Raw genomic sequence first — 14,108 nt, 5'->3', positions numbered from 1 at the left:
ATCAACACTGCATTCGTCGTGTCTATCGATATATAATTTATTATATTTATTTTAATTTTTAGGTTCTATCAATAATAAATTCAACTGAGGTGGTAAATCTTTTATTTTTTTTTTGTTTTGGCTTCACTGCAAAACATCATAATTTTTGCCGCGTAATGTTATGAGTATCGCTTGGCATTTGTGCGGTAATCGTGGTGCGGTCACACTGCTTTTAGCAAGAAATATCGTCAGACGTTCGCGGAAGACGATGTACATAGATTATAATTCCGGAGACTTTTACACGCCTACGTGATTGCTAAGATTCGGTAGCATATAATAATTTTAGTTAACGCCATATCTATCTGTATATTTTGAATGTGTGTGCGCAACAACTATCAACAACAATTATACAACACGCGGACTGCGAAGAAAAAAGCGTGCGGACTAAAACCAACCAAGAACAATAACAAATACAAATACAAAAAAAGGCAATTCGCGTCCGCACACAAATACAAGTGAAACAACTGCTGCGACGACGACGAAACACACACACACAACCAAACAAAAAGAGCCATTGCCACAAAAAATATGGCGAAGGCGAATTAGTGCAATCTTGCAAACTTTCAAATATATACATATGCACACATACAAACAGCTTAAAATATATACATATTGTGCACAGGTAAATGCCTGCATAGGTGTAAATGAGTGCGTGTCTGCATACCATACACACACAGACACTTTCGTAGATGTTTTGTGTGATCTATTGTAATGTTTGGAGGGTAACGAAAACATGTGTGTATGTACGTACATCCATACATACATATTATGTACGTTCGGTTTTCGTGCAAATGTATGTATGTAGTATAGCAAGCAATTGATTTTGCTCGCAGCCGAGATGGAAAAAAAGAGAAAAACAGCACAGCAGCCAAAACAGCCATTTCGTTAGGCATCAAAAGGAAAAAGAAGTAAAAAACAGTGGGAATTTTGTGCTGAAAACAATGACGAATCTACCAACTTCTTGCTGTGGTGTCGTCTGTTTGTAGTGAGTGAGTGAGAGGGAGCGAATGACCAGCCAAGCACAATTCGTTAGTGGATCCAACGTTTACATACACACATACGTTCATCTGCATGTACATATGCGTGCGTGTGTGTGTATGTTTATGCCATAAATATGCATGTGTGTGTGTGGGATAGTGCAGAGTGCGAATTTCCTTTCGATAGGCAACGCAAGCGCACCGATAACTTCTTTCGATTGTCATTGCTGGCTCTGCTGACTGATTCTGTTGCGACTGCTTTCGGCACGTACATACATACATATACTTTTTTTTACGTACGTACTACGTATGCGTGTGTGTGTCGCTTGCACGGCGACGGCGCCTGTCTGGCGAAAGTGATTTTTCAGAAAAATTTCGCAGCTTCAAGTCGACGGACGGAGACGACGGAGTGTGTGAATAAGAGAGCGAGTGAGCGTGAAAGAGAGGGAGCGCTGCACTTAAACTGCTGGTCGATGATCGACGACGATGTTGATGATGTCGAAGTCGATGTCGTTGTCGTAAAGGTGCCAAGCGGGCGGCGTGCGACTGACTCCGTTTCTTTTTATCATAATGTGCGTGCGTGAGTGCGTGTGTTTATTGTTGTCTTTACAATTTTCTTTTATTTGCACTTGTTTTTGTTTTCTTTGATTTTTTTGTTATGTGCTGGTCACATTTAGAACTCAAATTGCGAACGAGTTAACAGTGAATGTGCGTGTGTGTGTGCGTGTGGGGTAAATACGGGGAAACAAAGGAGCTGCTCTTTGGCTTTGGCATTTTTCATCTCGCCTCTCTTTCTGTTTTGAATGTGTGTAAAGTGCAGGACAAGGTAAATTGAATAAAACAAAGTGCAGAAGAATGGCGGCGATGCAGCGACAGTAAAGTCAATTTACTGCTACGTGCAATGCATGTGTGTGTGTGCTCATAGATAAACATTAAAAATTATTAAAGCGTTGACAGTCACAGTAAACTTCCATGCTTCCAGCGTTATAAGTGTGTGAATGTGTGTTTATTTGTGCGTACATATGAGTGTGTGAGTGCATGTAGATTTTACATTGAATTCGCCTTCAGTTGTCAGTCCAGCAGCTGTCAAAGCTGGCGGCCTCTCGGCTCTCTCTCGTACTCACTCACACACACAACCTGAGCAGAGTGCACAGTGGCGCCGGAGGCGCCAAAAAAGGAAAGCACAGTTCAGTGTTGTTTGCATTGTGTTGTTGTCTTTTCTTCCCCATGCTGAAGTTGAGAGAGAGAGTCGCAACTTTGGCTACGTTTCGTTTGCTGCAAATGACTTTTGTTCTACTGTCGCCGCTACAGCTGACAGCATTTACAGACTTCTTGTTTTTTTCTCTGTTGTTGTTGTACGATTTCTTTGTGCGATTTGCAAAATCGTTTTACAACGAAATTGTAATTGAAATGGAAGACAGCATAAAATCGGTAAAATTCAAACAGAAAATAATAAAACAAAATAAAAACAAGCTGGTAGCAGTATGAAAATTACAAGATGCGCAAGTCTGAATAATGGAAAACAAAGCGAACTGTTTGCCAAACATCAAAATGCTAATGAAACAAAACGTCGAGCGTAGTAAAAGTTTTGTTTCTAATGCAAATTGTTTTTTTATGTTTTTGTTGAGTAGAGTTTCACAAAACTAAAAGTGATTTGCATATGTGTACAGAGTATGTGTTTTTTGCAACGATTAAACTTAAATAAACCACGTGCTTTTATCGTTTTCAAATATACAGAGTGCGCCCCACCAATCAAAGGACACCTGAGGGAGAGCGAGAAAGAGAGAGAGGACATTGCTCAAAGTCAAAGCACTAATCGCAAAGCAAAAGCATAAAAGCGTTCGCGACCAAAGCTGAGCGCATGCTGTGCGGAGGGGGCGCTGAAGAAAAAGAAGTGTAGTGAAGTGCAGTAAAAGCAAAGGCAAGGATTAACAACAACAACAACAGGATAATATTGGCAACAACGCGTGTGTGAAATGATGATAACATGATGGTGATGATGACATTGCTGCCAGTTGCTGAGCTCTTGAGGAAATTATAATACAATCTACCTTCAAGCAACAACAACAAACCACAATAAACAAGAATAATCGAAGAGCAACTGGAAAAGCGCAGCTTTCTATAACGCCATCTATCGTCGAACAACAGCAGCAAACGCACAAGACAAATACAAGAGCGAGCAAGAGAGAAAGGGCTACACCACAACAACAATAAAAACAAGCAATATTCTGAAACAAAACTTAGACACAGCGACGACAACGGCGCTTGCATTTGCTGTGTAAGTGTGAGTGTGTGTGAGTGTGCAATAACAAAACATCAAGCGCAACGAACGAAAGCGGAGGCGACGAATCCGTGACTGACTTGCGTCGGTCGTCACGTTGCCTTTTCGCCCGCCAATATGGCGTGTCTTAACACACTCAAGCAGGAGATCAAAACACTGGAGAAAATCTTTCCGAAGAATCACGAACGCTTTCAGATACTCAATTCCAGCGTAGACGAGCTGCTCTGCAGGTTCATCGATAAGAATGGCAAGCGTTACGACATCCATGCGAACATAACGGTAAGTAAAGCTGCTGCTTCTCTAACTACTTATCTGCCTCATTCTCCTACCTGCCCCAATACCATTTGCCTTATCAGTTCAGCTTTGTTGCCAACTGCAACGCAATGCGATTAACGAGCAACGACGTTGTTTATGTTTGTATATACATATATCGAGTTGTTTGCACCACCAATTGGACGATCGTATCGCATATCGTTTATCGCTTATCGATACCACCGTACATTGTTGAGTGCTTCCTGCGAACGAGCGAGCGACAAGAACAGAAACAACAAAAATAGTGCTGGTAAATTTCCACTGTTTGTGCTTAAAACCTTAATCCTCGGCGAAAGCTCTCTACTCTACTCTTGACTTTGTCAGCTAAGCCGCAGCTTAGTCGCTGTGTGGTATCTGTCCCTTTCCCTCTAACCTAAAAGTATTGTGCAGCTTTCACGCAATTTGATTTTTTTCTCATTTTGCTGATCCCACTTTTCGTTGTACATTTTGCACCTTTATTTTGTTGCGCTCTCTCTCTCACACGCTGTCAATGGCTGCATCTCTTCTTGCTGTTGTTGCTGTGTTTGATTCTTATTTTAGGGGGCAGCGTGCTTCAATAATTTATGATTCATTGCCCCTGCGCTGTCTCTTGTATGTGTTAATGTGTGTGTGCGTGTGTGTGTGTCCGTTCCAAGTTGCCAACAACTTGCCAAGTTAGCGGCTGTGTTCCGGCTGCTCTCAAGTCAACTCTGTCGTTTGGTTCAACGATCTAATTAAAGGTTATATGCGTAATTTCATTGACGCTGCTTTTGTTGTCGCTGTCCCCCCCTCCCCACCTTTCCACCATTCCTTCTTTGATGTTGATGTTTTCTCTTGATGTACTTGATCTTGCATCTCATTATTATGTGTTTTTTTTTGTCGTTATAGGAAACGTATCCATCATCGCCGCCAGTTTGGTTTGCCGAGAGCGAGGAGACGAGTGTTACAAATGCCGTGCAAATCCTTAGCAACACAAATGGTCGTGATAATCACGTGATTAATCAGGTAAGCAATACATATGTATGTACACTCCCCACTTCCCCACTCTTCAAAGGGTATTCCTATAGGAATAGTTGACAATACAAAATGTGGAACAAGGAGAAACAGACATTAAGACTTGTCGATATATTGATTATTATGTCTGTCTGTCCCATCGCATAATCTCCTAGATCTCGTAAGTCTAAAGTAGTTAGGGACGTAAAATTTGGTGACAACATTCCTAGTTCTCGAGTATACAGATTCCTAATACTTTCTGAGATTTGTATTACGAATGTGCTATAAACTGATAAGTTATTTTATTTTTAATTTGGCTTGACTAAGTAATTTTCTATTCCTAAAAATTAAGTAAATATATAAGTGATGAATTATAGTTACGTCATTGGATAGTTACAGCTAAATTACAAATTGAGGGGAAACCACAGCTTTACGCTGAGATATTTAATTGTAGGGTTTTCTTAATTGTTAATTAAGCAATACTCAATATACGCAGACGATGATTGATAATTAGGCTGGAAATTTGAATTAATTTTGCAGTTAACGAACTTAATTATCGAAAAGTTGAAGCATTGTTGGCCTAATTTTGATTGCATATTAATGATGTAATGTTAGTATTGTCGTATTTCGAAAGCTAATGTCATTGTCCGTCTATTGCCTTACAGGTTGGCATATTGCTGCGTGAGCTATGCCGTTTACACAATGTTCCACTGCCACCCGATATCGATAATTTAACGCTGCCGCTGCAAACACCGCCACCCTCCGCATCACCCCTGCGCTTGGATCGTTCCGGCGGCGGCGGTGGTGGAGGCGGAGGCGTTGGACCGGGTCCACATGGTAACGAGGAGACCGATTCGGATCAGGATGAGATCGAGGATCCCATCGGTGAGAGCGAACAGGAGAGCGAAGGCGACGAGGATCTGCCACTGGAAATGGATGATGTACGGAGTACAAACAAAGTGAGTATCACATATCATTTCTATGCTATTCAATTATATGATTGATTGCCTATATATATTCGATTCGGTATTTACAGAAAGACGACATGGAGGTGGAACATTTAGCGACTTTAGAAAGACTGCGTCAAAGTCAAAGACAAGACTATTTAAAAGTAAGTACAAAGCGTTGTCAACGATGCTTTCCTAGTTGGGAAACCATTGGATTTCCAATTTAGGAACTCTTATTATCCAGAACTTGTTTTGCTATTTCACTCACACACAATGCTTATCTCTATTTCTCTTTCATGCTACTGTCTCGCTTTCTCTGTTGAATTGGTGTTTGCGATGAACAAAAAACAAAACAAAACAGGGTTCAGTTTCTGGTTCCGTGCAGGCAACAGATCGTCTGATGAAAGAACTGCGTGATATTTATCGGTCCGATGCATTCAAGAAGAACATGTACTCGATTGAGCTCGTTAACGATTCCATTTACGAATGGAATATACGCCTCAAGTCCGTTGATCCCGATAGTCCGTTGCACAGCGATCTGTTGCAGCTGAAGGAGAAGGAGGGCAAGGACAGCATATTGCTCAACATACTGTTTAAGGAGACGTATCCCTTTGAGCCACCCTTTGTGCGTGTTGTGCATCCAATCATCTCAGGTGCGTCTCACTTCTTCCTATACAAATAACATTTGAAATACTTACCTTATGCTGCATTTTCCTAGGTGGCTATGTGCTCATTGGCGGCGCCATTTGCATGGAACTGCTGACGAAACAAGGCTGGAGTTCCGCCTACACAGTGGAGGCCGTGATCATGCAAATCGCTGCAACGCTGGTCAAAGGCAAGGCGCGCATACAATTTGGTGCTACCAAGGTACGACTGATTGATTGTTACAAGCTATTATAGACACCAAACTAATAACATTTATCTACATCATCAGGCGCTCAACCAGGGACAATACAGTTTAGCACGGGCCCAGCAAAGCTTCAAATCCCTGGTGCAGATCCACGAGAAGAACGGTTCGCTTAACGCTCTGCTCTCAATCTATATAGTGTTATTAAAAAAATGTATTGTTTACTTTGCAGGTTGGTTTACGCCGCCCAAGGAGGATGGTTAAGATTCGCTGGGTTGTATGGCTTAAAGTTAAAGGAGCAAACGGACATGGATGTGGATTATGGATGTGGATGTGGATGTTTTTGCCAAATGTCGTCATCGTCGCAGCAGCATACATGCAATCAAAAAGCAGTTTCTTGAACACACACAACCAACTCTAGACTATAGAGAACACACAACAACATGGCTAACTACACATATTATCCAACACCAACATCAACATCAGCATCAGCAGCAAAAAGAAAACGAAACGGATCAACAGCAGCAACAAATCGACAACTCGCTATTTCTTTTTGATTGCTTGCGATTTTCTAGTGTTCTATAGTTTTGTGTTGTGTATGCACTATAAACAGAGACAGGCAGATAGATATATATGTAGGGTATACTTAAGATGCAAGTATAAGACCACGAATATCCTGTGTGTGATGTTTTTTTAATGCGTATCCTTTGTATTATTTTGTGTCCGCCGCCACCGCATCCATTTAACCTGGCATCATTTTGTTAATAATTCTGCATGTACTTTTCTCCCCCCTACCCCTCACCCTTTTCCCCGGCAGCCCCCCACTAGAGTTAAGCTGAAAACGCATAGAATTAAATATATGATAATTATATACATATACATATATATATGTTTGTAAGTGTAAAAGATAACATTGTACAGCTAGCAAGAATAATGAATAATTTAACAATTACTATCCCCAAAAGAGAAAGAGAATATTGTGTGAGAGAACGTGAAGCGTTGTCTAATCGATCGCTAGCATATCGATCATCATTCATGCTAACACATCGATTAGCCATAACGAGACGATATATGAAAATAGCAATAGCGATAGCAGTTGTAAATGTAACATGTAAATGAAGAAGAAAATTGTAAACGATTCTGGCAGCTGTTGTCGCTGTCATTTTTGTGTTGTGTTGTGGTGTGTTCACTATTTACATCACCCGCCTGCAAATGTTTTTCGTTTAGTTTCTCCTTCTCGCTTGGAGCGTTGACAAATGCAACACACACTCACACACACAGGCATACAGCTGACAAACACACACACACACAGTACACAATCCCATATAATATATATATACGCATACCTTCAGAGCCACATACATACATACCTATTTGTAAAATTAGTTTAATCGAACATATACATATACATATTATTATTATTATATATATATATATAAATATTAACTAATATTTTTCTAAGTTGTGCAACAAATGCAAAACAAAAACGCATATAACTTTATTTTTTTCTCTCTAGACTTTAAGGAAAATGCTAAATGCGAGGATGTAGTTATACAAATACATAGAGTATATATATAAATATATAGTATATATCTATGTATACATATGTAGCATATATACAATTAGAAAAGTTTAACGAAACGAAAACAAGATCAAGTAAAAGGAGATGAGCATAAGCAAATTCTAACTGTAAATTCGTCTTTCCAAATAATCGTACCATAAATGATAAATACAATAAACAGAAAAGCAAAACAACGTAACGTATAAAGTTGATGAAAACAAAACAAAAAAAATACGAAAAACTTTTAACATAAGCGTAAAACTTGCTGTTTTTTTTTTTATTATCATTAATATTGTTTTATCATTTTTTTTTTCTTATATTATTAAAACAAACTATGTGAATTTTGTACAATTTGCAAGTCGTATTGTAAATCGCAAAAGATGCCAAGTTTTGGAGAAATGTTCTTACAACTAAACGTATCGATCACAACGATTATTAAAACACCAGCAACAGCTCTCGGACATCGTGACTTAGCTCCCAAAATGCTTTTTGGTCGCTTTGGGGCCTGGTCAATAGATCGAGTTCTTCAAGCGAGGAGCGCGCCACCAAATCTAGATCCACTATCATCGATCAGCGATCGCATTGCGATCGATTAATCGACAATTACCACATAGTTCGCGGCAGCCTTGGACGGCAGCATTTTGGTCGTCTTTGATTGCACATAGCTGATCTTCGTCTCTGTTGCCTCATTGTTGTCCAACGCCCCGCCGATGATCATCTCGAGTGCACCTTTCAGCTGCAACAAATCGGTGGTCAAACGAATCTCTGCCTTCATCACACGACGCAGCTCCACGAGGGCATTAAATAAATTGTTGCTGTAGCCAAACGTTGTTTTCTCAAACACATCCAGCACATTGGAGGCCGCATTTAAGAGGACACGCATGAAACGCACCTCGCCAATGTGCATGGACAGGAATTTAATGAATCGTATGGTCGACTCCTCCGACCGATTGACCAGCGCCCGCTGCAAACCCTTGCGATGCAACAGCTCATTGATTAGCGCCACAACCATCTCCGGTTGCTGGTCAATGTACAGGGGTATGAGCACCGCGTCGAGTGCCTCAATATAATTGAATTGTCGCAAATGTTTATCAAAGACGCGCTGTGCCAAACGATGTCGACCATGGCGCACCACATGATCCACTGGCTCGGTGTTGTTGGGCGGCGCCATACGCTGTTTGAGCCGTTGTCTCCGCCGCTGGGCAAACTTGTTGGTCGTCAGCTGGCTGGACTTGCTGCTGTCATCGACCATGCGACGTATGGACACCAGACCATCGACCATGCCCACAACAACCGCTTGATCCTTGGCGGCCACACCCAGACTGACAACGGCATTGGGATAGGTTATCGTATGAACCGTTTTGTACGTGCTCACATCATAGATCTTAACATGGCGATCCAAACCGCCCGAGAACAAGCGTTTGCCATCCGAACCCAGACGCAAACAGGTGACAGTTTTGTGATGCTGCGACATCGTGGTGAGCAGTCGGCAGCCGCTGATCATGTCCCAAACACGCACCTGTGTGCCGCCGGCGGTGATAAAGATGGAGCCATTGGGCAGGAACAGCATTGATTCAACGGGACTGCCATGATCCAAGGTGCTCGTGATCGCGTCCTCAGTGCGTGTGTCGTAGACATTGATTTTGCCATCGTAGCCGCCGGAAACAAAGAGATGACTGGCTTGCGGATGCATCGCACCGGCGCGTATGTAATCTGTGTGCACATCGTCATAGGTCTTCACCACCTTCTCGTTGGCCACATCCCACAGTCGCACCGATTTGTCATCCGCAAAGCTTGCCAACTGCAATTTGTCGGCGGTGAAGAATGTCCGATGCACCGGCGCTGTGTGACCCTTGAATAGACGCAAGATGTTACGGCTGGTCGTGTCGAAGAGCTTGACGTGTCCCTCCTCGTCGCCGGCAGCCAGCAAGCGACCGTCTTGACGAAACGATGCTCCATAGGCGGTCTTTTGGAAACGTGACAGATTCTTGACCACCAGCTTGGTGACCAGATTGTAGATTTGCACACGCACCGAACACGTTAGCACAAAGTTATCGGGATCACTAGGACTGAAGTCCACATAGTCAATGGTGGAATGTTCCTTCAGAAGCTCCGGTTTCTGTTTTTTTTCGAATATATAAAGAACAATATTTAGACAGCTTTACATGTGGAAACTCCTCAATATCACACTTACCCCTAACCGATCCCAGTATGTTGTGTCGGGTGTGACAACCTGGGCTTTTTGTTGAAAGCGTCGCACATTTGTGGCCTGAAAGTGGCTCATATTTCCTAATTATTAATAATAATTGCGGCGTGAACGAAACAACGCGCGCACACGTGCGAAGAAACGAAATAGTGATGGAGAAACATCGCGGGGTTTTGCGATGTATCGATGTTTCTGTTAGTTTTTAAAAATATCGAATTTTTGTATGGTGACCATCGATGTTGTTTTGCAGCCAAATATTATAATGAATTACAAGTGTTTATTTATACAACTATTATTATTTGAAATATTATGTGAGATTTTTTTGCATAACAGAAAAGTTGAAAAAATAAAAAATCTGTGCCAAAGTGTGGTCGCAAATTTCAAATTAAACTGCCATTTGGTACTTTCAGTATTTTTCATGCACATTAACAGACGGTATGTTTACTTTTAACAGTTATGCTATGCGGCTTTCTAGAGTGAGTTTAACAGAGCTATGTTAAACGGCTGTAATCGATGTTAGACATGAAGTATCGATGTTAGAGCAGCGACGAACGAAAACAACAACAGGAGGCTGGCACATTTATTTACAAACTAATTTGTTTAACGTGTTTCGTTAGCGCTTTATGTGAATTGATGCCGCAAACAACAGTGCACAGTAGCAGCAGCAGAAGCGGCGGCAGCGGGCGATGCGTGATTGACTAAATAAATGTGGCGCATGTTCGCACAAACGACAACAACAACAATAACAAGAGGAACAACAACATTGTGAGCGGTAGCAAAACAACAACAACAACAGCTGTAATCAACAAATAGATTCAATTTTAATTGAAATTTATCAGCACTGTCCGGCTGCTGTGCGCTGTTCTGTGCTGTGCTCTCGTTTTGAATGGTGCTACTGTTGGCGACATATTTCAGCCACTGAGTGTGACCATCACCTTCCCCCCCTGCTGCTCCCTCCTCCTGCTGCGCTGACCACCGATTAAATCCCCAAAGTGAATCTTTTAATTAACCGGAGAGCGAAAGAACGAGACGGAGAATGATGCGACTGCCTTAGGCTGCGATATGATGAACGAAATGAAGAGAGCGATGTGCCACAATTGACAGACCACAATTATCAATTGGCAGTAATAAATGTGCCTAATACAATTGAATCGAGCCAAAAGAAACAAAACAACACCATCATCATCACCAACAGCAACAGGAACATCAACGATCAACGATCAATCGATCGTCGTTCGGCAGCTGGTGAAGAAGGAAAAACCAAAACTATGGAGATCAATGTGGAGTTCAACAATGAGAAGAAAGTGCTCTGCGAGAAGATCATACGTGACATTAACGCCGTTTTTCTCAAGGATGCCGATCTGTGAGTTAAAAGTCGTCACACAACCCAGCTCTATATATGTATTCATTATCGCCTTATTGATTGCAGCTCCTCCTTCGAAATAATACCCAAAGAGACGAATTGCAACAAGTCACCGGTGGTGCATGTGGAGCATAATCTGGGCCTGGAATCGTGGTGTGCCCGCCATGTGTACGATCATGCCCATCGTACGCTCATCACGCATCGTCGCCAGACGACGCAACAACAGCTGCGCACGCTCCAGCAACAACAGCAGAGCGATGCCCTGGCCAAGTACCTGAATGTGGCGCTTCTCATCAATCCGGATGTGACGACGTTCTGGCACATTCGTCGCCAGCTGGTCCAGAAGAATCGTCTGACCATCAACAAGGAGCTGCAGTTCTCCGCTCTGGTGCTTTCCATGAAGCCCAAGTCCAACGAGGCATTCGCTTATCGTCGTTGGCTCTACTCCTTTCAAAGTACGTTGCTTCTTTGTCTCTTAATCCATCTGTCCGTCTGTTCATTTAAGTGCCAGTTGCTTAGGAACTATAAGATCTATGCTTTCCAAATTTGTTGATGGGATTTCTTTATATAATTATATTAGAATTTTGTACTCTTTGTAGTCAGATAAATATTTGCAATTTAATTGACTTGCTGAGAGTTGACATATAATTTCTTTGTTATCCTTTACAAGCACATGAACATTGATATTAATACCTCAAATACATTTGCGAACAGTTTAAAATATACCAAATAATGAAACGAAAATTCATACTTGGTATATTTAAATAGGTACTGCATTCAAAACATACCATAGAGTACAAAATACATACCAGATCGTCGGAACCAAAGCTTAATAAGACCATTTCTTAAATAATTAATTTCTACATTTGTCTGATCGCAGCCAAACTCTCAAGAATCTTCAAAATTATAGTCATTACTGTATATACCAAAAATCGCAACACTAGCTTCAAAATTACGCTTAGATTATTTACGATTTTAACTAGCAGCAATATTTAATTTTTTTGGTTTTTTAATACCATTTTAACTTTTCTTAAATAATTCATAAAGTAAAACTTAGTATTAACAGTAAGTTTAATTGATATGCAGGGTATCTCGTGGTCGAACAAGTATTTGCATTTCCACTTGCCTTAAATCAATCATCAAAAATTCATAGCATACTTTTTTGCGTCGATTGCAGGTGCAGATGCCATCGACTGGCCGCATGAGATCAGCATTTGTGAGCGTGCCGCGGATCGCTGTGCCAGCAACTATCACGCCTGGTCGCATCGCCAGTGGGTGCTGCAGAATGCGCCGTGTCTGCTGCAATCGGAGCTGATGCGCACCGAGAAGTTCATGCGCAAGCACATCAGCGACTACAGCAGCTATCACTATCGCCAGGCGCTACTCTTGCGTGCCTACGAGCTGGGCTACCATGCGGCCGAGGAGCAACCGAGTTGCTTGCTGCAGCTGCTCGCCGAGTACGAACTAACTGCTGCGGATCCTGACGAGAGTGCCGAGGAGGCAGTGTTGCAACTGCTGTTGCCGGATTTCAAGCGGAGCAGCGTGAGTGTGCAACGCTTGCGATCGTTTCTCTACTGCTGCAATGTGGCCGCCAGCGATGTGCGTCTGTGTGTGGAGCAGCGAACGCTTTATGGGCATCGCGATTGCTTCGAGCTGCATCGACGCGCCGCCCTCAAGTTCATTGTGGAGCAGTCGGTGCGTCTGCTGACCGGCGTCGCTCGCAGTGGCATGACATCGTCGTCGTCATCGTTGTATCTACCTCCTTTGCCGCCGCAATCCGATTACGAGGCGCATCCATTTCTGATCGCTGTGCGACGTGTGGAGAGTCGGCTGGGGGAGAAGCATAAGCGCTGGTGTCACATTCATTTGAATTTTGGACAGCAGCAGGCGGAGTCGGAGGAGCCGGATCAGGAGCAGGAGGAGGACACCAGCTAGATGTTAGCGACGTCTAAACAAAATATTTGTTTGCAAATGTTCGACATGTGCCGTAAAGCCAAACAGCGACATCATATATGGAAATATCTTGTTATCCCCTCTCTTATTAAGATTCAGCTCAAAGCACAACTCATTTTAGTCCAATTCTGAATTCCAAAAAGCAACAAAACAAAATAATTGCAAATTGCAACTCGATACATATTAATGACAAATTGCATTTGAATCGAGATCAAATAGACAATTCAGTTTAAATACTATATACATATATCTCGACGTACGTTTAAATATTTGAATATTGCTCTTGTTAGTTGTATTTTTTAATTGTTTAGTAGATCTTTGATGCTCTATTTCAATTCAATATTCATGTGTAGTGCATGTCTGTTAGCCAATTTTGCAAATAGTTTTTAATAAATTCAGTAAATAGCAAACAAATGTGCTAATCCTCTGTGTTTAAGATCACTTTTCAAATATTTCATGTGCGGTGGAAAAGTTTTCAAAGATTTATTCACAAGTTACTGATGGTTCATTTTTTTTATTCATTTGATTTTTGTATATACATTTTTTTCAGATTCAAAAATTTCCAGTTATCGGTTTTAATATTCCAAAATTTTTTTTTCCATTTCACATCAATTTAAATTGTTAATTTATTTTCCTTTTTGTTCCATTAA

General features: G+C 41.6%; 3 protein-coding genes across 5 annotated transcripts; 2 read left to right on the top strand and 1 right to left on the bottom strand.

Moving 5' to 3' along the window:
- Positions 1–250: 250 nt before the first annotated feature.
- On the top strand, positions 251–8,130 carry LOC132796337 (ubiquitin-conjugating enzyme E2 Q2). 3 transcript variants are annotated; one of them, XM_060807478.1, is made up of 9 exons: positions 251–661; positions 2,754–3,576; positions 4,477–4,593; positions 5,247–5,540; positions 5,618–5,692; positions 5,890–6,181; positions 6,247–6,395; positions 6,463–6,541; positions 6,608–8,130. In XM_060807478.1, exons 2-9 carry the CDS (start codon positions 3,415–3,417, stop codon positions 6,637–6,639), a joined length of 1,200 nt encoding a protein of 399 aa, XP_060663461.1. In that variant the 5' UTR covers positions 251–661; positions 2,754–3,414; the 3' UTR covers positions 6,640–8,130. The 3 variants fall into 3 exon arrangements, with proteins under 3 accessions (XP_060663461.1, XP_060663462.1, XP_060663463.1); XM_060807479.1 differs by lacking the exon at positions 251–661 and adding an exon at positions 1,463–1,588; XM_060807480.1 differs by lacking the exon at positions 251–661 and adding an exon at positions 1,691–1,842.
- Positions 8,131–8,266: 136 nt separating this feature from the next.
- LOC132796335 (U3 small nucleolar RNA-associated protein 15 homolog) lies at positions 8,267–10,312 on the bottom strand. The gene is made up of 2 exons (XM_060807476.1): positions 10,131–10,312; positions 8,267–10,055 (listed from the first exon to the last, which is right to left on the bottom strand). Exons 1-2 carry the CDS (start codon positions 10,218–10,220, stop codon positions 8,529–8,531), a joined length of 1,617 nt encoding a protein of 538 aa, XP_060663459.1. The 5' UTR covers positions 10,221–10,312; the 3' UTR covers positions 8,267–8,528.
- Positions 10,313–10,660: 348 nt separating this feature from the next.
- Positions 10,661–13,970, top strand: LOC132796336 (protein prenyltransferase alpha subunit repeat-containing protein 1). Its single transcript, XM_060807477.1, has 3 exons — positions 10,661–11,505; positions 11,572–11,960; positions 12,683–13,970. Exons 1-3 carry the CDS (start codon positions 11,411–11,413, stop codon positions 13,438–13,440), a joined length of 1,242 nt encoding a protein of 413 aa, XP_060663460.1. The 5' UTR covers positions 10,661–11,410; the 3' UTR covers positions 13,441–13,970.
- Positions 13,971–14,108: the final 138 nt, after the last annotated feature.

Source organism: Drosophila nasuta, chromosome X (genome assembly GCF_023558535.2).
Source record: "Drosophila nasuta strain 15112-1781.00 chromosome X, ASM2355853v1, whole genome shotgun sequence".
NCBI classification, from domain to species: domain Eukaryota; kingdom Metazoa; phylum Arthropoda; class Insecta; order Diptera; family Drosophilidae; genus Drosophila; species Drosophila nasuta.
Note: the sequence above shows the minus strand (reverse complement) of the source record. Positions and strands in the feature narration are given on the sequence as shown.

Excerpts from the sequence above, each read along its gene's own strand:
- LOC132796337 (XM_060807478.1), top strand. The coding sequence starts at position 3,415 with ATGGCGTGTCTTAACACACTCAAGCAGGAGATCAAAACACTGGAGAAA. Across the intron at positions 4,594-5,246 it reads ATAATCACGTGATTAATCAG|GTTGGCATATTGCTGCGTGA; the intron begins GTAAGCAATACA and ends ATTGCCTTACAG. Across the intron at positions 6,542-6,607 it reads GCAGATCCACGAGAAGAACG|GTTGGTTTACGCCGCCCAAG; the intron begins GTTCGCTTAACG and ends TTTACTTTGCAG.
- LOC132796336 (XM_060807477.1), top strand. The coding sequence starts at position 11,411 with ATGGAGATCAATGTGGAGTTCAACAATGAGAAGAAAGTGCTCTGCGAG. Across the intron at positions 11,506-11,571 it reads TTTCTCAAGGATGCCGATCT|CTCCTCCTTCGAAATAATAC; the intron begins GTGAGTTAAAAG and ends TATTGATTGCAG. Across the intron at positions 11,961-12,682 it reads TTGGCTCTACTCCTTTCAAA|GTGCAGATGCCATCGACTGG; the intron begins GTACGTTGCTTC and ends CGTCGATTGCAG.
- LOC132796335 (XM_060807476.1), bottom strand. The coding sequence starts at position 10,220 with ATGAGCCACTTTCAGGCCACAAATGTGCGACGCTTTCAACAAAAAGCC. Across the intron at positions 10,056-10,130 it reads CATACTGGGATCGGTTAGGG|AAACCGGAGCTTCTGAAGGA; the intron begins GTAAGTGTGATA and ends GAAAAAAAACAG.